Source organism: Choloepus didactylus, assembly GCF_015220235.1.
Source record: "Choloepus didactylus isolate mChoDid1 chromosome Y unlocalized genomic scaffold, mChoDid1.pri SUPER_Y_unloc1, whole genome shotgun sequence".
Classification (NCBI taxonomy): domain Eukaryota; kingdom Metazoa; phylum Chordata; class Mammalia; order Pilosa; family Megalonychidae; genus Choloepus; species Choloepus didactylus.
Window position 1 is genome coordinate 4,128,419 of NW_023637624.1, and position 21,472 is coordinate 4,149,890.

A 21,472-nucleotide genomic window follows, 5' to 3' on the forward strand; every position below is an offset into this window, starting at 1 on the left:
GGATGAACCTCATAACCATGTTAAGTGAAAGAAGTCACATGCAAAGACTACATACTGCGTGATTTCATTTATGTGAATTATTGAGACAGGGCAATGTTACTGAGACATAAAGCAAATCAGTGGTTGCCTGAGACTGGGCGTGGGAGCGGGAATTGACTGCAAAGGGGCTTGAGGGAAATTTTGGGGGTGATGGAAAAGTTCCAAACCTGGATTTGGGTTATGATTGCAAACTCCACAAATTTTCAAAAAAAAAAAAATCATTGAATCGTACACTAACAATGGGCGAATTTTATGGTATGTATAAATACCATTAAAAAACTGTAAAAACGTAGTTTACATGTGAGAAAGGTCCAAGTGTTGTCATGATGCTCATGTTACCACAAGTATAACAAACACAGCTCTATGGCTGAGCAGAAAAATAAGACAGAATATGGAATCAATAACCAGTCATATCTGCTTAGTTAAAACAATTGACAACCTGACACTGTTAAAATTTACTGGAAAAAATTCCACCTATAAAAATGCATTGAATTATCCATTGAAAAGCAAATAGAAATAGCCAACACTTTTGACTCTTGTTTTTTGCCCTTCACCTTGTAGATCCTGTTTTCCTATTTTTTAAATGAAAATATACTCTGAGTCAGAGAATTGATACTGCTCTGGCTTAATCAGCACAAGATGACCCCATAGGTTATTCTATCTTAAATCTTGTTCCACAATTCATCATACATTATATTCACAAAATTGAGTCACATACTTTTGCTTGATAAATTACCTTTTCTTACTTGTCAGCCTGAAGCCAACAATAGATTCCTTAAATAAACCAACACCTTCAATGTCAATGACATCGTCCACCTCAGGTTCTGTTGCAATCAATGTTATGGGAAACTTCCAGATCCCATCTGTTATGCACTCTATTTTCAGTAAGATTTCAGTCCTAAAAAAAAATGAGATTTTAAAAGATATTCATAAGAAAATAAGCAAGGAGAGAAAGGTAAGTAAAGCATCATCTAAGGTGAAATAGTAAGTAAAACTTTTGTTTTCGGCAAACTGACAAGAACTTTTAATTCTTAAAAAATTGTGGATGATCATTACTTACATTTCAGGAATAAATTTTAGGTCATGGTTTATATTACCATTCTCCCTTTGGGGTAATTACTTTGTAGGTTATCTTATCCACTCTCTACTTATTTACAAGAAACAAGTAGCACATGCAGAATGGACTCACAAATTTTCTGTAACCAGCAAAGAACATCATATTTAAGGACTTAAGGGAAGAATTGGTTTCCCAAATGGACCCAGGTATTAGGGTAATTAGTATTGTATTTGGGGATTTTCAGTTCAAAATGAAACACTGTGAGAAAATCTTTTCAACTCTTGCATCACATAGAAAAAATATGCTTTCTATGGACCTTTACAAAGCCACAGAAAATTGCCTGATATTGAAGCTTTTTTAAAAAACTAAATTGCAAACAGCAATGGCCACAAACACTTTATAGAATAACATTTCACTGAGTGGCAGGTGAGTTAATAAAGCCTTTCAAAAACATTTGGCTATGAAGAAGAGGAGAAGGATAGGGCAGTAGCTGGAGCTGAGAAACGGTTATTTGTTGCTTGTTTAGAGCAGAAATGGCACAGACATGTAATGGTGTGGTTGTAATATCATAAGTCATAAGTCACGATTGGACAAAGAAATCACAAACCTTTTAGCTAAAACTGTCAGAACAGTCCTGGGAACTCTCATGATCTCTAGTAAAGACTATAAAATTATTCAATCACTTGGGGAGCAATTGGGCAATATCTGCCAAATTTGAAAGTTACACACACTGACCTAGCAAGTCCACTATTAGTAATTCCCCCAAGAAATATGCCTCCAAGATTTCAAGAAGTGATGTGTATAAGGATCTTACTGCTGCATTATTTATATTATCAAAAAACAAGGAGCAGAATTTTAAAAAATGTTCTTACAACAGGATGCTGGTAAAAATAAAATGTGCTGCATCGAAACAACAAAACACTGTGCAGTATAACTTAGCTCAAAATGACTGATATTGCATTTTAAACTTAACACATCCAAAATGTAAACCCTACACCTGTACCTCTCTCACAACCTCCTCTCTTAGTAAACGAAATTATCGAACCAGAAATTTAAAAGTCATTCTTGATTTCATTCTTTCCTTCTTCCTACACATCTGATTGCTACATCAGCAAAGGCTGTCAATTCTCAGATTTGTTAACTTCTCCTCCATTGCACTGCCACCCCTGGTTCTAAGAAACAATATTCCTCTGCTTGCACTATTTCAAGAGTACCCTAACTGGTCTCCCAACTTCTACTCTTGCCATAATACCAGGAGGAGAGGTCTTTCATAATTTAGAGATGTTGTTTTCATTGTGTTTTTGTTATCTAACTCTCTTTCAGTGAACCATTTCAAGTACATATGGAACAAGGAATGGCAGAAATAAATGAATATGCACACATATGCATGAAACAGAATTGTTAAACTACATCAGAACATCACAAAACACTGAAATTTATGAATCCTGCATGCAAGTTGTCCTCCGTCAGTTTTCCAAATATTCTCCAAGAGGCTCTAATCCACAAAAATTTTGAATGAGTATAAATTTGAATTGGCTCTGCCCATATCCACCAGTGTTATCTGTTCCCTTCCTAATTGTCACTGGTAATTTCCACATCATGAAATTAATGCAATATAAAGCTAAATATGGACAAATACTAAAAACTGAGCATAGAAAACTGTGCAAATCAAAGAAAAGGTAATAGGGGGCAAATGGCAATGTTTATAACATGCTTTCTTCTTGCAGCTTGATTTTACCACTGCTTCCTGAAGTTACTGGGCTACCTATTCACAGTCATTTTAAATACATGCATGGGTACATCAAATACATAGTCAAATTATAGAAATGATTAAAAACACAACTAATTTTTTCAAGTGATTTTTCATTGCTCATTTTGTACCAGGTTATATTTTGTACACTTTGTATGTTATGGCCCTGGTTGGTACCTCTGAATTAAGATGCAAATAAAGCCCTATTCCAGATGTGATCTATCAGACAGTATTTGCAAGTGCTAAGTATCAATTATCTAAAGAGTGAATATAAAGACACTGGATGATACTTCCTGGAGCACAGATATCCAAAGTCTACTATTCTCATGGAATCCAATATGAACCACTTACATATTGTGTGTAATGTTATGGTATTATGGAAGGGTAATGAAAGCAGTTGCAATCTAAAATATTGTTTAGGCACGTTCATTATTTGAAATGTTTCTGAGAAGTAGCATCAAGCAGCATCATATTGCCAATGCATAGCATCAGGTCAGTACATATTGTCAAAGATTTTACAAAGTAAATTGTTCTCTCTTTAATATGATACACTAAAGACCTTAGGGATGTCACAGTTACTGAAGGACACGTTAGATTTCTGAGCAATGGAACTATTTATTTTTTTCTGCTTGGAATATTTTGCATAGTTTGATGGCTAGAAATAATCAAGCCCCAAAAATTTACCCAAATAGCATCAAAGAAGTAATCCAATAGTAACATAAAAAGGAAAAAGAATCAAAGTCACTTTGTTTTAGAAATTAGTAATATGATTTAAAATGGGGGGAAAAAGGTTTACCTCAATGGTTTCTTGGGTGTGAATATCATATTGAAGAACAATGTTATCATTTCAGCCTTGATATGACAGAATTTTTTGACCAAATATAAAGCCACACAGGATTCCAAGATAGACTTCATTGCTTCAGATTCAAATAGAATTTCATACTGGAATTCACGTTTATAAGGCACTTCTAGGAAAATTAAGTGTAAAGTATATTTCAATTTAATTAGATATGGATATACTGAACATCAATTATATTTCAGGACTGATTATACACAGGTATGGAGGGGAATGGAGATGGTATATGTTATTTAATTTTGTGTTCCTAATACCTGGTTGCATTACCAGATAGATATTAGTACTCTTTTTGTTAAAAGGTAAATAAATGAATGAATATAAAATAAACACAGAAGACAATCCTGCCCTCCTGAAGTCTTTAAAATTCAGAATAAACAAGGCAAAGTCAAAAGGAAATGAATAATCAATATTTACTATAAAATATGAATAATAGGAGATGAGGTCTATATAGTAAATGTTAAACCTATAGATTTATAATATATAAAGAATGAGTTTTAACATTGCTTTCATTCGAATTAAGCTTAAACAGTATTGAAAGAGATACCATTCCAGTCAGTTAGGGCAGGATTTTCAAGTTCTGGTATATTTTGATAAAAAGAGAGTATTCTTCATGTTTTAGTCCCAGGGTGCTACAAGCAATGTGCTTAGTCATATTTTCTTAACCAGTAGGTTACAGAAGATATTTATAGCAGAGTTTTGTCAGCAGCACATGAAAAATATCTTAAATCCAGGACCAACATGTAGAAGAGAAGTACAAATGTATAAAAATTACTCTCTAATTACATTTAAGAAGCCCAAATGACAAATTGGGAAATTTATTGCATGTGAATCTTGGATGAGAAGTCAGAGAATGATGTTTTCAACTGACCCAGAGCTGAGTGAGCTACTTTCTAAAATCTATCTGTGGTGTATAAAGGTAAAGGTGATGCTTGGATTTCATTCTTTTCATTCAGAGCTGATGACTGCCTTTCTCTAAGCCATCCTAACAGAAACCAGAGTACCCTTGAGGAGCAGTTGATTCTAATTACTGCTATAGAACTCTGAAAAAATAGCTTGGCTGCAACAAGCTCAAGTCAGATTTAGTGATTACTTACTAAACCTTATTAATGTAAAATGTAGCAAACACACACCCTCACAAGGTTTTTTCTTTCTTTCTTTCATTATCCACACATAAAAATAAATCTCTGATTTCTTCAGTTGTTGGTTTCCATCCTGTTGACTATGGCAGCAATTGCTATTCCTATCAATAACCATTATTTGCTGTAGCAAAAACAATGTGTCCACTTACAATGTATTTCTTTATTCTAGGAGTGGAACACGGAAACATTCCACAAGAAGCTCTAATCAATTCAGGGAAAACCACATTTGGGAAGTTTGGAGCATTTGATGGGAGATGAAATTTCCATTACATTCAAGTAACACGATAAAGATTTTTAAAAGCAGATACTGTATACAGATGAGATCTGCATCTGTTGCTGCTTAATTCTAGAAGACTTTATGGGAATGGCAGGGACAAGAATGAAGCCAGGGAATGAGAAGCTAAATTTTACTTTCAGAAGCATTGAACCCTCTGTGGGCATCTGTCACTATAGCTGTCATAATTCAGATCATAAGAATGTCCATTGGTACAAAACAGAGACATGATCATCAGCTGGGGAGCAGGGGATGAGGCAAGTAAGAATGACATGAGTATTTTCCAAACTTCATATGTCCCCCTTGACCATAACTTGAATATATTGATGAGCTATTAAGGGAAAAAGACAGAATCAGGTTTGACAAAAGCCAAGGTAAACTGTCTTCAACCTGCTAATACTTTGCCCAGGCTGCCTCAATTTGTTTTTTTTTTTAAATTGCATTTTTATTGAGATATATTTGCATAACACACAGTTGTTCAAGGGGTACAATCAGTTGTTCATAGTTGTGCATTGATCACCACAATCTTTGAACATTTTCACTACTCCAAAAAATAAAATAAAAGTTAGAATAAAAAAGAACATCCAAAACCTTTCATTCCCCTTCTCCCCCCATTGTTCATTTATTTTTTTACACTCATTCAATGTTTCTTTAACTTTATCAAAACATTAAAAAAAAATAAAAAACTACTTCAAACAAAACCAAAACAAAGGAATAAGAAAAAACAAATAATCTAAAATAAGTATATTTCTGAGCACTTGTTCCTACCATACCCCTCAGAAATTAACAAACCATAGTAGTTCCTGAGCTTTCCCAGAACATTAAGTTTACCCTCCATTCCTTACCTGTTCTTATTATTGTTCCCCCTTCACTATTTGCTGTCTATTGCTGTCTACATTCTACAATATAAACCATTTATTTTACATTTTTCATAGTGTTCACATTAGTAGTAACACACAATATTTCTCTTTTTGTGCCTGGCTTATTTCTCTCAGCAATACATCTTCAAGGTTCATCCATGATGTCATATGTTTCACAACATCATTCCTTCTTACTGCCACGTAGTATTCCATCGTGTGTATATACCACATTTTATTTATCCACTCATTTGTTGAAGGACATTTGGGTCGTTTCCATCTCTTGGCAATTATGAATAATGCTGCTATGAACACTGGCATGCAGAAATCGGTTCATGTCACTGCTTTCAGATCTTCCAGGTATATACCGAGAAGTGCAATCGCTGGATCAAAGGGTAACTCTATATCTAGTTTTCTAAGGAAGTGCTAGACTGACTTCCAGAGTGGCTGAACCATTATACAGTCCCACCAACAATGAATAAGAGTTCCAACTTCTCCACATCCTCTCCAGCATTTGTAGTTTCCTGCTTGTTTAATGGCAGCCAATCTAATTGGTGTGAGATGATATCTCATTGTGGTCTTAATTTGCATCTCCCTAATAGCTAGTGAAGCTGAATATTTTTTCACGTGTTTTTTTGGCCATTCATATCTCCTCTTCAGAGAACTGTCTTTTCATATCTTTTGTCCATTTTATAATTGGGCTTTTTGTACTATTGTCATTGAGTTGCAGGATTTCTTTATATATGCAAGATATCAGTCTTTTATCAGATGCATGGTTTCCAAATATTTTTTCCCATTGAGTTAGCTCCCTCTTCACTTTTTTGACAAATTCCTTTGAGGTACAGAAGCTTTTAAGTTTGAGGCGTTTCCATTTATCTGTTTTTTCTTTTGCTGCTTGTGCTTTGGTTGTAAGGTCTAGGAAGTAACTGCCTAATACAAGGTCTTGAAGATGTTTCCCTACATTATCTTCTAGGAGTTTTATATTACTGTCTTTTATATTGAGGTCTTTGATCCACTTGGAGTTAATTTTTGTGTAGGGTGTGAGGCAGAGGTCCTCTTTCATTCTTTTGGCTATGGATATCCAGAACTACCAGCCCCATTTGTTGAAAAGACTGTTAAGTCCCAGTTTAGTGTTTTGGGGGGCCTTATCAAAGATCAGTAGACCATAGATCTGGGGTCTATCTCCTAATTCTCAATTTGATTGCATTGATCAATATGTCTATCTTGGTGCCAGTACTATGCTGTTTTGGCTACTGTGGTTTTATGATAAGCTTCAAAGTCAGGGACTGTAAGTCCTCCTGCTTCATTTTTCTTTTTTAGAATGTTTTTAGCAATTCGAGGCATCTTCCCCTTCCAAATAAACTTGATAGCTAGTTTTTCCAAGTCTGCAGAGTAGGTTGTTGGAATTTTGATAGGAATACATTGAATCTATAGGTGAGTTTGGGTAGAATTGACATCTTAATGACATTTAGCCTTCCTATCCATGAATGTGGAATATTTTTCCATCTTTTTAGGTCCCCTTCTATTTCTTTTAGTAGAGTTATGTAGTTTTCTTTGTATAGGTCTTTTACATCTTTGGTTAAGTTTATTCCTAGGTACTTGATTTTTTTCGTTGCTATTGAAAATGGTATCTTTTTCTTGAGTGTCTCTTCAGTTTGTTCATTTCTAGCATATAGAAACTTATGTGCATTAATCTTGTATCCCGCTACTTTGCTAAATTTGTTTATTAGCTCTAGTAGCTGTATCGTCGATTTCTCAGGGTTTTCTAGATATAAGATCATATCATCTGCAAACAATGACAGTTTCACTGCTTCTTTTCCAATTTGGATGCCTTTTATTTCTTTGTCTTGCCGGATTGCCCTGGCTAGCACTTCCAGCACAATGTTGAATAACAGTGGTGACAGCGGGCATCCTTGTCTTGTTCCTGATCTTAGAGGGAAGGCTTTCAGTCTCTCACCATTGAGTACTATGCTGGCTGTGGGTTTTTCATATATGCCCTTTAACATACTGAGGAAGTTTCCTTCAATTCCTACCTTTTGAAGTGTTTTTATCAAAAAAAAAGGATGTTGGATTTTGTCAAATGCTTTTTCAGCAACTATTGAGATGATCATTTGATTTTTCCCTTTTGATTTGTTAATGTGCTGTATTACATTGATTGATTTTCTTGTATTGAACCATCCCTGCATGCCTGGAATGAACCCCACTTGGTCATGGGGTATGATTTTTTTAACGTGTCTTTGGATTTGATTTGCAAGTATTTCATTGAGAATTTTTGCATTTATATTCACTAGGGAGATAGGCCTGTAGTTTTCCTTTATTGTAGCATCTTTACCTGGTTTTGGTATTAGAGTGATGTTAGCTTCACAAAATGAGTTAGGTAGTATTCCATTTACTTCAATGTTTTGAAATAGTTAAAGTAAGATTGGTGTCAGTTCTTTTTGAAAAGTTTGGTAGAATTCCCCTGTGAAGCCATCTGGCCCTGGGCATTTGTTTGTAGGAAGCTTTTTGATGACTGATTGGATCTCTTTGCTTGTGACTGGTTGGTTGAGATCTTCTTTTTCTTCTCTGGTCAGTCAGGTTGTTCATATGTTTCCAGGGAATTGTCGACTACCTCTACGTTATCTAGTTTGTTGGCATGCAGTTGTTCATAGTATCCTCTTATATATTTTTTTAATTTCTTAGCGATCCACAGTAATATCACCACTCTCATTTATTACTTTGTTTATCTGGATCTACTCTCATTTTGATTTTGTCAGTCTAGCTACAGGCTTGTCAATCTTGTTGATCTTCTCAGAGAACCAACTTTTGGTGTTATTTATTTCACTATTGTTTTTTTGTTCTCTATGTCATTTATTTCCGCTTTAATCCTTGTTATTTCTTTTCTTCTACTTGGTTGAGTATTAGTTTGCTGTTCATTGTCTAGCTTTTTCAGTTGTTCCATTAGTTCTTTGATTTTTAGCTCTTTCTTCCTTTTTAATGTTTGCATGTAGAGCTATAAATTTCCCCCTCAGCACCACCTTTGCTGCATCCCATAAGTTTTGATGTGTTGTGTTCTCATTTTCATTCATCTCTATATATTTAGCAATTTCTCTTGTTTCTTCTTTAACCCATTGATTGTTTAGGAGTGTGTTGTTTAAACTCCAGATATTTGGAACTTTTCTAAGTCTCTGACAGTTATTGACTTCTAATTGTATTCCATTGTGATCAGAGAATGTGCTTTGAATAATTTCAATCTTTATAAATTTATTGAGGCTTGTTTTATGGCCCAGCATATGATCTATTCTGGAGAAAGTTCCATAAGCAATAGAGAAGAATGTGTATCTTAGTGATTGGGGATGTAATGTTCCATATATGTCTGTTAATTCAAATTCATTTATCAGATTGTTTAAGTTTTCAATTTCCTTGTTGTTTCCCTGTCTGGCTGATCTATCTATAGGAGACAGTGATGTACTGAAGACTCCCATAATTATTGTGGAAACATTTATTGCTTCCTTCAATTTTGCCAATGTTTGTCTCGTGTTTTGGGGCACCCTGATTGGGTGCATAGACATTTATGATTATTTATTCTTGTTGAACTGTCACTTTTATTAGTATATAGCGACCTTCTTTGTCTCTTGTAGCATCCTTGCATTTAAAGTCTATTTCATCTGAGATAATATTGCTACTCCTGCTTTCTTTTGGCTGTAGCTTGCATGGAATATTTTTTTCCTTCCTTTCACTTTCAATTTCTTTGTGCCTCTGGGTCTAAGAGGAGTCTCTTGTAAGCGACACATTGATGGTTCATATTTTAATCCATTCTGCCAATTTATATCTTTTATTGGGGAGTTTAATCCATTCACATTCAATGTTTTTACTGTAAAGGCATTTCTTGAATCAGCCATCATATCTTTTGGTTTTTGTTTATCAGATATATTTTTCCCTCCCTCTCTTTATTTCCCTTAACGTACCTTACTAAATCACTTTAGTTCTGAACCCTGCTCGTTACCTGTCTCTCCTTTTTTTGTTTCTCTGGTGGTAGGGCTCCCTTTATAATCTCTTGTAGAGCAGGTCTCTTGTTAGCAAATTCTCTCAGCATCTGTTTGTCTGTGAAGATTTTAAGCTCTCCTCAAATTTGAAGGAGAGTTTTGCTGGATAAAGAATTCTTGCTTGGCAATTTTTCCTTTTCAGAATTTTAAATATGTCATACCACTGCCTTCCTGCCTCCATGGTGGCCACTGAGTAGTCGGTACTTAGTCTTATTTTGTTTCCCTTGTATGTGGTGAATTGCTTCTCTCTTGCTGCTTTCAGAACTTGCTCATTCAACATTTGACAATCGTATCAGAATATGTCTTGGAGTGGGTTTATTTGGATTTATTCTGTTTTGAGTTCATTGGGTGTCTACGATTTGCATATTTATGTAGTTTAGAAGGGCTGGGAAGTTTTCCCCAACAGTTTCTTTGAATAGTCCTCTTAAACCTTTACCCTCCTCTACCCCTTCTGGAATACCAACGATTCTTATATTTTTGTGCTTCATTTTGTCCATCATATCCCTGAGATCCATTTTGAATTTTTTCATTTTTTCCTCCATTCTTTATTTAGTACTTTCAGTTTCCAGCCTGGACTCTTTCAGTTCACTTATTCTTTCCTCAACTTCCTTTTATCTAGAACTGTGTGTATCCAGAATCTTTTAAATTTGATCAAGTTTCTTTTATTTCCATAAGATCATCTATTTTTTAAATTTACTTTTGCAAATTCTTCTTCATGCTCTTTTAGGGTCTTCTTCATGTCCTTAATATCCTGTGCCATGATCTCGTTGTTTGTGATTACTTCTTTGATTAATTGCTCCAAGTACTGTGTCCTTCTGATTTTTTGATTTGGGTGTTTGGGTTTGGGTTATCCATATGTTCTGGTTTCTTCATATACTTTAAAATTTTCTGTTGTTTTTGGCCTTTTAGCATTTGCTTATCTTGATAGGGTTCTTTTAAGATATGCAGGCTTATTTGGACAATTATCTATAATTTGTCAGAGCTGCAGCTTGGTGGAGTGCACTTTCCCTGACTTACAAGCAGATGGTGCCCCCGAGCCACCTATTACCCTCAAGTCAATTCTCCCCAGCTTTGTCTATGCAGCGAGTGGAGTTCCAAATCTTGTGGGAGTCCAATCAGTGCACCAAATTTCTGTGTGCAGTTGGTGTAGCCAGCCCTGAGTTGGGGGGTGTGCCCTGTGCAGTTAGGGAGGGAAGGAGACTTTAAGACTCAAATCTCCCAGCTGTTCCTGGAGACTTAAAGCTGTTGCATGAGTCCAACCCTTTGGCTCAGACACCCCACAGTCTCTCTCTTCTGCAGGCCCACAGTCCCTGGGTTTGGTGCAGGGCCCTTGGGACTTCTGTGTGGGACCTGCCTCCAAGCTGTGCACTCTGCAGGACTCTGCAGAGCTGCGCAATGTCAAAGGCGAGCAGAATCTGCAAGCATACCTCTGGGCCGTGGTGCCATGCAGGGTCTTCCCAGCCCACTGAAAAGATGGCTGTATGGGGTGTGGTAACTTCCCACTTCCATGGACCTCCACCTTACCAGCTCCGGGACAATTAACTGTGGGAGTGTGAATGGCTATTGCCCATACCAGATACTGAAGCAGGTGCCCAGGGTGTGGAAAGTGTTCCCCACTGCACTTGACTGCATGGCTCCTGCTGCTTGATTTGCAGCCACTTTTGGGGTTTTTAACCTAACCCACCTCTGTATGCTGACCCCACTTTTCTCCCTACAGTGGCACAGCTGCCGTTTCCCCAGCAGTCTCACTCACTCAATTCTAAACACAGACTCTCAGTTTCACCAAGTGCACAGTCACTGTGGATGTAGCAGACCTTGTCCAGCCGGTACAGCCCTGGAACTGGTATTCTGGTGCACTTTCTGTCTTTTATCTAGTGTTTTTCACAGAGAAGTATTTTGCTCTGTCTCTCCTAATCTGCCATCTCCTCAATTTGTTTTCTACACTGCTTTAGCTGTTCACAAAGTACTTGCTGCAGAGAAAGTTCTGGGACGCTGAGCCAGAGATGCACGTCCTGATTCAGTCTTTCAGTTTGCCACATGATAGACTGGCACTGACATATACTGGCACCCTGGTATATGGTTTGGTGTTTGTTCCAGTTTGTTAAAGCTGCCAAAATGCAATATAACAGAAATGGATTGACTTTTACAATGGGAGTTTACTAGTTCACAAATTTACAGTTCTGAGGCCATGAAAATGTCCAAATTAAGGCATCAAGAGGTAGATACCTCCTCTGAGGAAAGGCCGATGGCATCCAGAGTTCCTCTGTCACATGGGAAGGCACATGGCAACATCTGCTAGTCCTTCTTCTCCTGGGTTCTGGTTTCAAAATGGCTTTCTCCAAAATGTCTTTGGCCTCTCTTAGCATTTTTGCTTGTTTCTCCTGGGGTGTTTCTGTCTAAGCACCTCTCTTAGCTTCTCTTGGCTCCAATGGCTCCTTCTTACTTCTCCCAGGGGCAAACTCTGGACTACATATCTTAGCTTCTCTCTAAAATGTCTCTCTCAGCTTCTCCATATGTCTGGATCTGTGTCAGCTCTGAGTTCTCTCTCTCTCTCTCCCTGAGCTTTTTTAAGGACTCTAGTAAACTAATTAAGACACACCTTGAATGGGCGGGGTCAAATCTCCATGGAAATAATCTAATCAAAAGTCCCCACCCACAATAGGTCTTCCCCCGCCAAGATTGGATTAAAAGAACATGGATTTTTGTGAGGTACATGGCAGATTCAAACCAGCACAGGGTTACTCTGCTCCCTCCAGAAAGGGCCAGGGACACACATTTTCTACACGTTTTCACTTCACTTTCATAAGTTCATTTAACAGAGAAAACATTTTGATTAATTCAAAAGAACTGCATTTTCTTCTCATATGAGTGCAATAACTATAAACAACTAAATGAAAATTTAGGAAGGAAGGTGGCCACCCCTCTGATTTTCTTCCTCTCTGTTTTACTTAAAAGAGGACACCAGATATAAAAAGTAAAGGGACTTCCTGAAACATGGATATTTTATTTGAGCTTTAGGCATTTAGCATCCAATTTCAGACTCTAGCCAAGATTTAGGCACCACATTTTTGTACTTTTTTTTTTCATAGAATATTCTTTTGTGTCAGTCTGAGAAAATTCACTAAATGACATCTAAAGGACCATATTTCCATTTCAAAACATTATTTGTCTGTGACTGAAGATGGGGCTGTCTGTTACATAAGTATAACGAAATATTTAACTAGAGCTTTAGTTGAATGATAATAATGCTCATATCTAACACATACGGGGCACTCACTGAGAAACAGGTACTTTCTAAGGATTCCACATGCACTTACACATTGAATCCTCAAAAATACCCTGTGAAATGGAAACCATTATGATCTCCAAATTACAGTTTAAGGAACCAAGTTTACAGTGAGATGAAGTGATTTGCTCATGGTCCTACAGTGACTCAATGGAAGAACCCAAGCTGTCTGACTTCACACTTTACAATCCAGGACAGCAGGCCTGTCATATGGCACAACTGCTGAGGCACCATTCATGTCATAGCCTGGAAGGGCGCAGGTCACAACCTGCACAATGGAATGCAGTAGACTTTACGGCACAGCTTTGGGCACATGAACATCTAGGTCATGTCATAGCCTGGAAGGGCGCAGGTCACAACCTGCACAATAGAATGCAGAGAAGGAGGAAGCAACAATGGAAATTAAAAAGGGATGGCTAGTGAGATAATAAATAAATAAGGAGAGGCATGAAGGCCAAAAACAGAAAGTGCTTTGACTGGTTCAACTGGCAAATGCTAGTGAGGGGTTAATTCAACTCAAAACACAAATATGGTTAAGGCCTATTGTTTTCTCAAGGGCAGGCTTACTGGAGAGGGGAGGACAGAACTCTGAATGGAATGGGTTAGGCAGAGAAACCAAAGTGAAGAGGAGGAGCACAGCAAAGGGTCAGGGGCTGGAGGCAAATGTGGGGTCGTGGGAGGACCAGTGACAGCTTCTTCAGGAGCTGTTTATGATGACAGGTCAAACCCTAAATGTTATATACAACATGCAAATGAAACACAGGAAGATGACTGACCTAGGGTGAAATGAGACCAGTGTGACACGTAAATCAGCAAATCAGATGCAAAAAAAAGACAATATGTTAATCAAAGAACAATGGCCTGGAGCTATAGAACATCTGTGAAATTGAAAGAAGAGCCATGAATCTGATGTTCTGTTGAACCATGAATCCGAAGTCAATCAGACAGCAAAACCTCTGTTACAGAGAAAGTCCTGCAGAGAAAATCACTGAACTAACCATCAGAGAGCAGAAACAATGCCTGGACCAAGGGTTACTTAGGAAGAAGAAATACAAGTTTAAGGGAAATTCTACTTATAGAGAATAATTAGTAATCTTATGGAAGCAACATTGCAAAATGTGGTCTAAAAATCTAAGGATAATAATATCCCAGTAGGGCAATACTAATTTCTTTAAATAGTACAGTTGCATCAGTCCAACATGTTAGATAGATGTTCTTTGAACTCCTTGACAAGAGAGTCTGTCTTGTTAGTTTTGGCATCTCTGGGGATGAGCATAGTATCTGGCAGCAAATGTGCTCATTAAATTGTTGTTAAATGATAAAGATATTAAAGTGATCAATCCTGAATAACTTAATGTTTTTTTGTGTGTGTGTGAGGAGTGGGGGTAAAGAGAGAGTAGGGAGGCCCTTATCATTTTAATTTGAGGCTTGGTAGTTTTGTTGAACTGGAGAAAGAAGATAGAAAATGAGGATAATGGGAGGAAAGGGATTCTTACCTCCTACTTATCATCTTTACCAAGAGGGACCTATTTGCCCACAAGAAGGGAAGAGCATGGGAAGGAAAAATCCCAGCTTCAATCTGCTTCTTCTTTCAAGGTTTGTCATGAGAGGAAGATAAGCATAGATGATTAGCGAATTGGGGAGAAGGAATGGAACTTGAGATGATGAAATGGCCATTCATCTCTTCCTTTCCCAATGTTTTGAATCCAGGATGCACAATTTCTCCTCTTCCCTCATGTGTGGGCTGTTTGTAAGGAGTCTACAGCTGGCCAGTTTGGGTAAAATGTGCACAACTTGGTGAAAAGTTATTCATAGTTATTAATAAGCACAATTGTGTCCATAGTTTGAAGCCACTTTCCAAACCATCTTTATAAATAATAAAGCCTGCATTTTTATCTCCACTGGCCTTATTTCTGCAGCCATTTCTCAGCTGGTTTTAAGTTAGGATGAGGGAAGACAGTGGTGTGATTAATGATCATTCCTAAAACCCCATCAGAGTTCAAGACAGAGCGGAATGCTTTCATTTCCAGCATAAGGAAGACAGGAAGTGCAAAATGGAGTGGGCAATACAACTCTTCTGGACATTTTTGTGTCACATTTTGTGGCTATTACACACAAAGGGGAAAGAGCTGGTTTGCCTTTGCATATACTAAAGGCTAAAACAGTATTCAGAGCTAGGGTTAGATGTGTCCCTTCATAAAGAAATAGGTGGGAAGGGAAGGACCAGCAGGGAAACTTACAGAGAGGGCAGGTGAGTTGGTTACAACCATGGAATAAGGACAGGGAAAGAAACCAAGTGATTATTATCAGATGCCTCTATTATTATCAGATGTTCAGGCAGAGGGCAGTTGTAGTCAGGTACTATAAAGGCAGTAAAAAGAAAAATGATGAAAAATATTCACAAATTAAAGCGTCATTAGACAAAAAATAGATGAGCTTGTTGAGTTTCGTGTTCTAGGCAGAGGAAAAGTTATTTTAGAGGGAATGATGGGCAGAAAGATAAACCTGCAAACCTTCTATATTGTTATTTTCAATATTACATAATAATTTTCATCATGAAAAGTAATGAAAAAGTAAATTTACAGCCATATCAGATGCTGAATTTCCAAGAGTGATTGAGAGATTGTTTTCTTAATATGCCTTTCAAACGTCCCAAAATGAAGTTGGTGGCTTCCATATACAGTCTGATTGCTAGTAGGAAATGTATGTTTAGATAATAAGTTTTACTCAATTTCTCTTATCAGAATTCTAATCTCTTTAACTTGTAACCTGGCAAGAATACAATATAAGGCAATTTAAGGTAGTGAGAACATGTTTAAATGGTTCCTATATATAAGCATTTCATTCTAACTTCCTTTAAACTGAGGGTAATGGAAGCATCAACATTTTCCTTTCAATGGGGTTGATTTCAGAAAAAAATTAAGGTTTTACCACTTAACTATTAAACTTCACTTAAGAAAGCAGGATGTCACAAAACAATCATTTCACATCAGAAAGGGACTGGCTATTCTCTAGGGTACGACTGCTGTGTAAGTTGGCTGCTTATTAAAATTTTCTTTTATTTTACTCCTCTAATATCTTTATCCCTGATCTACGTAACAATCAGAACTCCCTTTTAGTATTGGCTGCTGGCTAAAGAAAAGAAAGCCTACAGGGGTTCATTTACTTAAAGATTTACATTTCCTACATTTCTGTAATGTTCTTACATGATTCACTAAAGCAAAATCTATCTGGCTTATAGTACTATTCCTGAGATAAGTGGAATTAGTTCGCACCAATCTACTTTTATTATCAGATAGTTCTTATAATTGAACAAGTTTGCAGTGGAAAATTCCATTCTCATGTGAATTTGTTTCAATTTAAAAAAAATATATGTAAGCTCCTTGTGATTGTTGGTGTGTTGCACAATTATAAAAATGAAATTCACTCAAACAGAAAATTCACTCAAACAGAAAAAATTAAATAGCAACATGTAAATTAACATAATTAGAAAATAAATATTTCATTGTGCAAACTAATAATATTATCTCCTTTTCTTGCAGTCTATATTATCAGTAACAAGCCAGTAAATAAAAGAGCATAATTAATGTGAAATACATTTTTCCTAATTCCTAAGGTTCTATGAAATACACTGAATCTGTATTAACATAGATAATCATTTTGTAATTCTTTCTCCATTTTTAAGAAAATAAATTGCTTTCCATATCTTGTAGTGCGTGTACAGAGGATTATTCTGACAGTTTTGTAATTCTTTCCTTCAACAAATATTTAATATTCATGGATCTCCTTCTATGTGTATTCTTAAAATACTTGTTTGAAAATAACAAGAGCCCCAGTTTGAATTATCTTTATAGTAAGACACTGGGGACTGTGAAGTGAAAGGAAGGACTGACTGATCAATGACTGAGGGGGATATAGAAATTGATGAGTAGGCAGAGAAAGCTGGCCTGCAAAGAGAAGAGAAAAGCAGGCATGCTGAGAAAAGCAGAGATTAGAAACTCCCCAGCTTTGCATTTTGCAGCTTCAATAACAGATTGCCTGTGTTCTGACTACAAAAGATGTGGTGAAGAGAGAGGACTCACAAGCACAACCTCCATTAAATGCCTACCTGGCTAGAACAACAGTATATTATTGGAATATTATAATTGTCTGGTTAGTGGACGTAGTTGCTACAGTAAAGGTCTGGAGGGTGGCAAGATGGGGCACATTATCTTACATATGTTCATCACACTGGGAAAGTGAATGGTAAACGTACGAAAGTAGCAAGTCATTTCGGTTGAATAACAGATTAAAGACCGAGTGAAATACGAAGCTGAGAAAGTGGCAGGGGTCAAATGGTAAATGCTAATTCTACATTATTTTATATAGGTTGAATTGCATGAAAACCACTTTGTAGGCCAAAAATGACCCAATATTAGTGTTTGTAAATTTTGTTTGATTCTTACAGTGTTTTAAAAGAAAAAAAAAATAGGTTAGGCCTGATCACAATTTGAATAGGTCAGACAGCCATTACTACTTCACAACTAGGTTCCTTCCATATTTATGTTACCTAAATAATCTCTTTTTTGGAAGGGTTAGAGTGGCTAGCAGTTAGAAGGGCATGCAATAGTCCTTGAAACTCGTGGCAGGATAGCCAAGAAATTAAGAGCATGGTCTTTGTTAAAAATCAAGCCTATTCTCCAATGAAAAGAAGCAGGACTCCTTGGGAAAATGACTGATTCTGGGTAGGGCAGAGAAATGACAAGATAAGCCTGAAACCTCTTTTGGTGCCAGAAAGTAATGAAGTGCTCCAAAAATACAAAGACGGTGGCATGTCAAATGTACATAGGAGAAACCTGAAAGAGCCCCCAATGTCAACAGCTGGGAAAATGTGAGTGTCAACATAAATAGTGCAGTCTTGGATTATAACTCAAATTATAAAACAAATATCCATTATTAAATAAATGATGAAATAAATAAAAGAAGGAGAAGAACAAATCATTCTTAAGGAAGAGCTCCAAATAAATGAGGGAATGAGGGAAATAAAAAATCACAATTAGATATTGCATTAATAATTACTGCAGACAAGATCCACCGATGAAAGTTAAAATTAGTGGGTGAAACTTTAATGAGAAATAATATTTACATAGCCTCAAATTATCTCCCCTAAATACATATTAATTAGTTTGGTGGTTTAAACATATGTCTACAAATTCTTTGATGCTACTACCTCCTGGAGGTGTTTCCCACTCCCCTTGATTTTGGACTGGAGTTAATGACTCGATACTAATGAACAGAGAGTGAAAAGGGGAAAATAGTAACTTCAGAATATAGAAATCCAGCAGATACTAGAATAACTAAATGATCAGTTAACTTGAATGGTAAGAAGTATTGTTGCTAGCATGTACTCCCTGACATGTAATGAGGACACTTCACCTTGGTGTTACTCTTTCCAAAAAATCCGTAACTACTGTTTAATCATGAGGAAACATCAGGAAAATCCAAACTGAAGGACATTCTACAAAACAACCTGACCAGAAATCATCAAAAGTGTAGGAGATGAAGGAGGCATGCAAACTAAATGCAATGTGGTATGTTGGTTAGGATTCTGGAACAGAGGTAGAACATTAATTGAAAAACTGGTAAAATCTGAAACAAGTCCATAGTTTAGTTAATAGTATTGTGACAATGACGATTTCTTAGTTTTGACTAATGTATTAAGGTCATGTGAGATGTTAAGGGAAGCTAGGTGAAGGGTATGTGGCAACTCTACTACCTTTACAACCATTTTTTAAGTGTAAAATTATTTCAAAATAAAAGTTTTTAAATATAATTAAGCCTGAGTTTATATTCCATCCCTTCCACTGTTGTGCTGTGCAAACCTGGGCAAGTAATTAAAGTACCACGTCTTTTACTTCCATTTCTGCACCTGTTATATGAAAACACAGTGATACCACTTGTCTCATAGGGCTTCTTTGATGATTAAATCTTGTAATAACATTACAAAACATAAAGCACATAGGACAGTTCTTGGAAGACAGTAATTGCTCAGTAAACAAGCTTGCATGGATACCAGCGAAGTTCTAATTGAAGGTTGGGGCATGTTAGAAGGCAACAACAGGGAGAGAGAACGTTTTATGATAGGTGGTGGAGAGAAACTGAGAATGGGAGATGGTACTCAGCCCCAGGGAACAGAGATGGTGCAAAGGGCCAGCTGGCTAAGTATGTATCCTAGTCTCAGCAGAGGTTCAGACATGCTAACCAGAAACTGACTAGGGCTCTATCCTAAAGAGTGGGGACACCAGTTTGATGGTAGAAGGATGGGAGTTGTGAGAGCAAGAGCCACTCTCACCATTGTCTCCTCAGGTCCAGAAAAATATTTGATGCACAGTGGATTCTCAGTCAATATTTTTGGGCAGAGGGATAGATTTTATTGATCTACAGTAAATAAAGTGTGGCAGAGGCTGCTAATTGTCTCCCCAATATTATTTCTTCCATTTTCCTTTTTTAGAAACAGAAATTCCCCAATTTTATATGGGCCTGGCCAGCCTCAATTGAAGATAGGTGTGGCCATATGACTAATTTCTGACCAATGGGAGGCAAGTAGAAGTGTTGTGTGCATCTTCGGGTCATATCTTTAAAAGGAACCAGCTTGCCCTTAACCCTGAGTGTGACCACAGACTTGACAATGCAGATGAAGACAACCTAGAGGACAGTGGAGCAACAAGTGAAAGGGAACCTGAGTCCCTGAATGATCTCAAGGGGCACAGGCACTACCCTCCCTGGACCACTTACGAGCCCCAGCTTTCAAGTGAAAGAGAACTAAATTTATCTTGCATAGATCCCTGTTATTTGGTCTCTGTTAAAACAGCTAAGGTAAATTCCTAATTAACAAGTACAGTGACTCTAATTGGTTTTCTATTTAAAAAATGTTTTTGCCCCCCAGGTATGGATGAAAGCATGGAAGACCATACACGTAATTACAGTGTAACATCATCTGGGTGTGACTGGATTAAGGGGAAGGAAGCTCTCCATATTGCCTCAGGAATCTCTTGAATTGTTAAAAATGGGCATTTATTATGTAAATCATAGAAGTAGCCAATATTATAAAAATAAAAAAATTTTTTAAGTTTTACTGTAGTCTCTCTCATAACGCCTTCAGTTCTAGATCATTTATATTCTTTTATCACCAAAATAATTAGATCAAATACAGAGTTGACAAAACTGGGTCAATGCAAAAAAAAACTGAAGCTATGGAGAGAGAGAAAGAGAGAGAGATCTTGCATTGTTGTTACTTTAGCACTTCACACTTTTATTTACGCCAGTGCTGGTTGTGCTGGTATTATGTCCCCCAGAAAAAGCCGTATTCTTTGATGGAATTTTGTGAGGCAGACATATATTAATGGGGATTAAGCTGGAATGTTTGGATTAGGTTGTTTGCATGGAAATCGCCCCAACCAAATGTAGGTGATAACTGATGAGATATTTCTGTGGAGGCGTGGCCCCACCCATTCAGGGTGGGCCTTGATCAGCAGAGCCATATAAATGAGCTGATGGGCAGAGAAAACTCAATGCAGCTGTGAGTGATGTTTTGAAGAGGAGATACAACTAAGAGGGACACTTTGAAGAATCCACAGGAACTGAGAGAGGAGCTGCAGCTTACAGAGACATTTTGGAGACAGACTTTGAAAGCAGTCTTTTGCTCCTGAGAAGCTAAGAGAGGACAAATGCCCCAAGAGCAACTAAGAGTGACATTTTTGAGGAACTGCAGCCTAGAGAGGAACATTCTGGGAGAAAGCCATTTTGAAAGCAGAACTTTGGAGCAGACGCCAGCCACGTGCCTTCCCAGCTAACAGAAGTTTTCCAGACACCATTGGCCATCCTCCAGTGAAGGTACCCAATTGCTGATGTGTTACCTTGTCCACTTTATGGCCTTAAGACTGTAAGTGTAACCAAATAAACCCCTTTTATAAAAGCCAGTCCATCTCTGGTGTTTTGCATTCTGGCAGCATTAGCAAACTAGAACACTGGTATTACACAAAACATGAAAACAGTGATATTTAACATGACTTTCTAAGAGGCACAGAACACATGTAAAAAGAATGAATGACACATAACACAAAAAATTCTGGTACCACTGATTTCATTACTAAAATGCTTGCCTAAAATAATGAAATATCCCAAATCAGTGTACTGATATATATTCAGAA

The 21,472-nt window shown here is 37.0% G+C and overlaps 1 protein-coding gene across 1 annotated transcript in view; it reads right to left on the reverse strand.

Annotated features, from left to right (window-relative positions):
* CFAP47 (cilia and flagella associated protein 47) overlaps positions 1-21,472 on the reverse strand; it is a 455,597-nt gene that overhangs the window by 24,182 nt on the left and 409,943 nt on the right. The window contains exons 60-61 of the mRNA XM_037824716.1: positions 3,643-3,814; positions 776-937 (exon numbers count right to left, since the gene is read on the reverse strand). Of these exons, the coding sequence (XP_037680644.1) occupies positions 776-937; positions 3,643-3,814 (334 nt within the window). The remainder of the gene's footprint in view (positions 1-775; positions 938-3,642; positions 3,815-21,472) is intronic.